The 616-nt window shown below is 39.1% G+C and overlaps 1 protein-coding gene across 1 annotated transcript in view; it reads right to left on the reverse strand.

Moving 5' to 3' along the window:
• Positions 1–616, reverse strand: part of LOC106868746 (hornerin) — a 43,681-nt gene that overhangs the window by 26,915 nt on the left and 16,150 nt on the right. The window contains exon 4 of the mRNA XM_014914144.1: positions 17–163. Coding sequence (XP_014769630.1) covers positions 17–163 — 147 coding nt within the window. The remainder of the gene's footprint in view (positions 1–16; positions 164–616) is intronic.

The following is a 616-nucleotide window of genomic DNA, read 5'->3' on the forward strand; positions in this document are numbered from 1 at the left end:
GATATCCTTCGTCAACTGTTCACTGATACGAAACCGTCTGTAAGTCTCGCGACGCACTTCCTTCTTCGGGATTTTGATCCGTTTCGTTTTCGATATGGCGTCTTTTCTGTTTGAATCTCGTGTGATTTCTGGTCGTGGTGATGTACCTCTGCATACTAAGTATCTGAGAAAAAAATAAAAAGAAAAAGAAAAGACACATAAATATGTATATGTGTGTGTACATACATACATACATACATACATACATACATACATACATATGTATAAAAAGAAAAGGAAAAAGAAAACTTCTAACAATGTAGAAAACTTTACTAGAACCTTTATATTTCGGGCACAAAACACATCCTCAGGAGGAAGCAGTCCAAGAAATGTCTAGTTACATCGAATTCGTTATTTATAATGTAACGAATTCGATGTAACAAGACATTTCTTCGACATAAAATATAAAGGGCTTTGTAAAACTTTCTGCGCAGGAGTGGCTGTGTGGTAAGTAGCTTGCTTACCAACCACATGGTTCTGGGTTCAGTCCCACTGCGTGGCACCTTGGGTAAGAAGTGTCTTCTACTATAGCCCCGGGCCGACGAAAGCCTTGTGAGTGGATCTGGTAGACGGAAAC

Source organism: Octopus bimaculoides, chromosome 9 (genome assembly GCF_001194135.2).
Source record: "Octopus bimaculoides isolate UCB-OBI-ISO-001 chromosome 9, ASM119413v2, whole genome shotgun sequence".
Taxonomy (NCBI): Eukaryota; Metazoa; Mollusca; class Cephalopoda; order Octopoda; family Octopodidae; genus Octopus; species Octopus bimaculoides.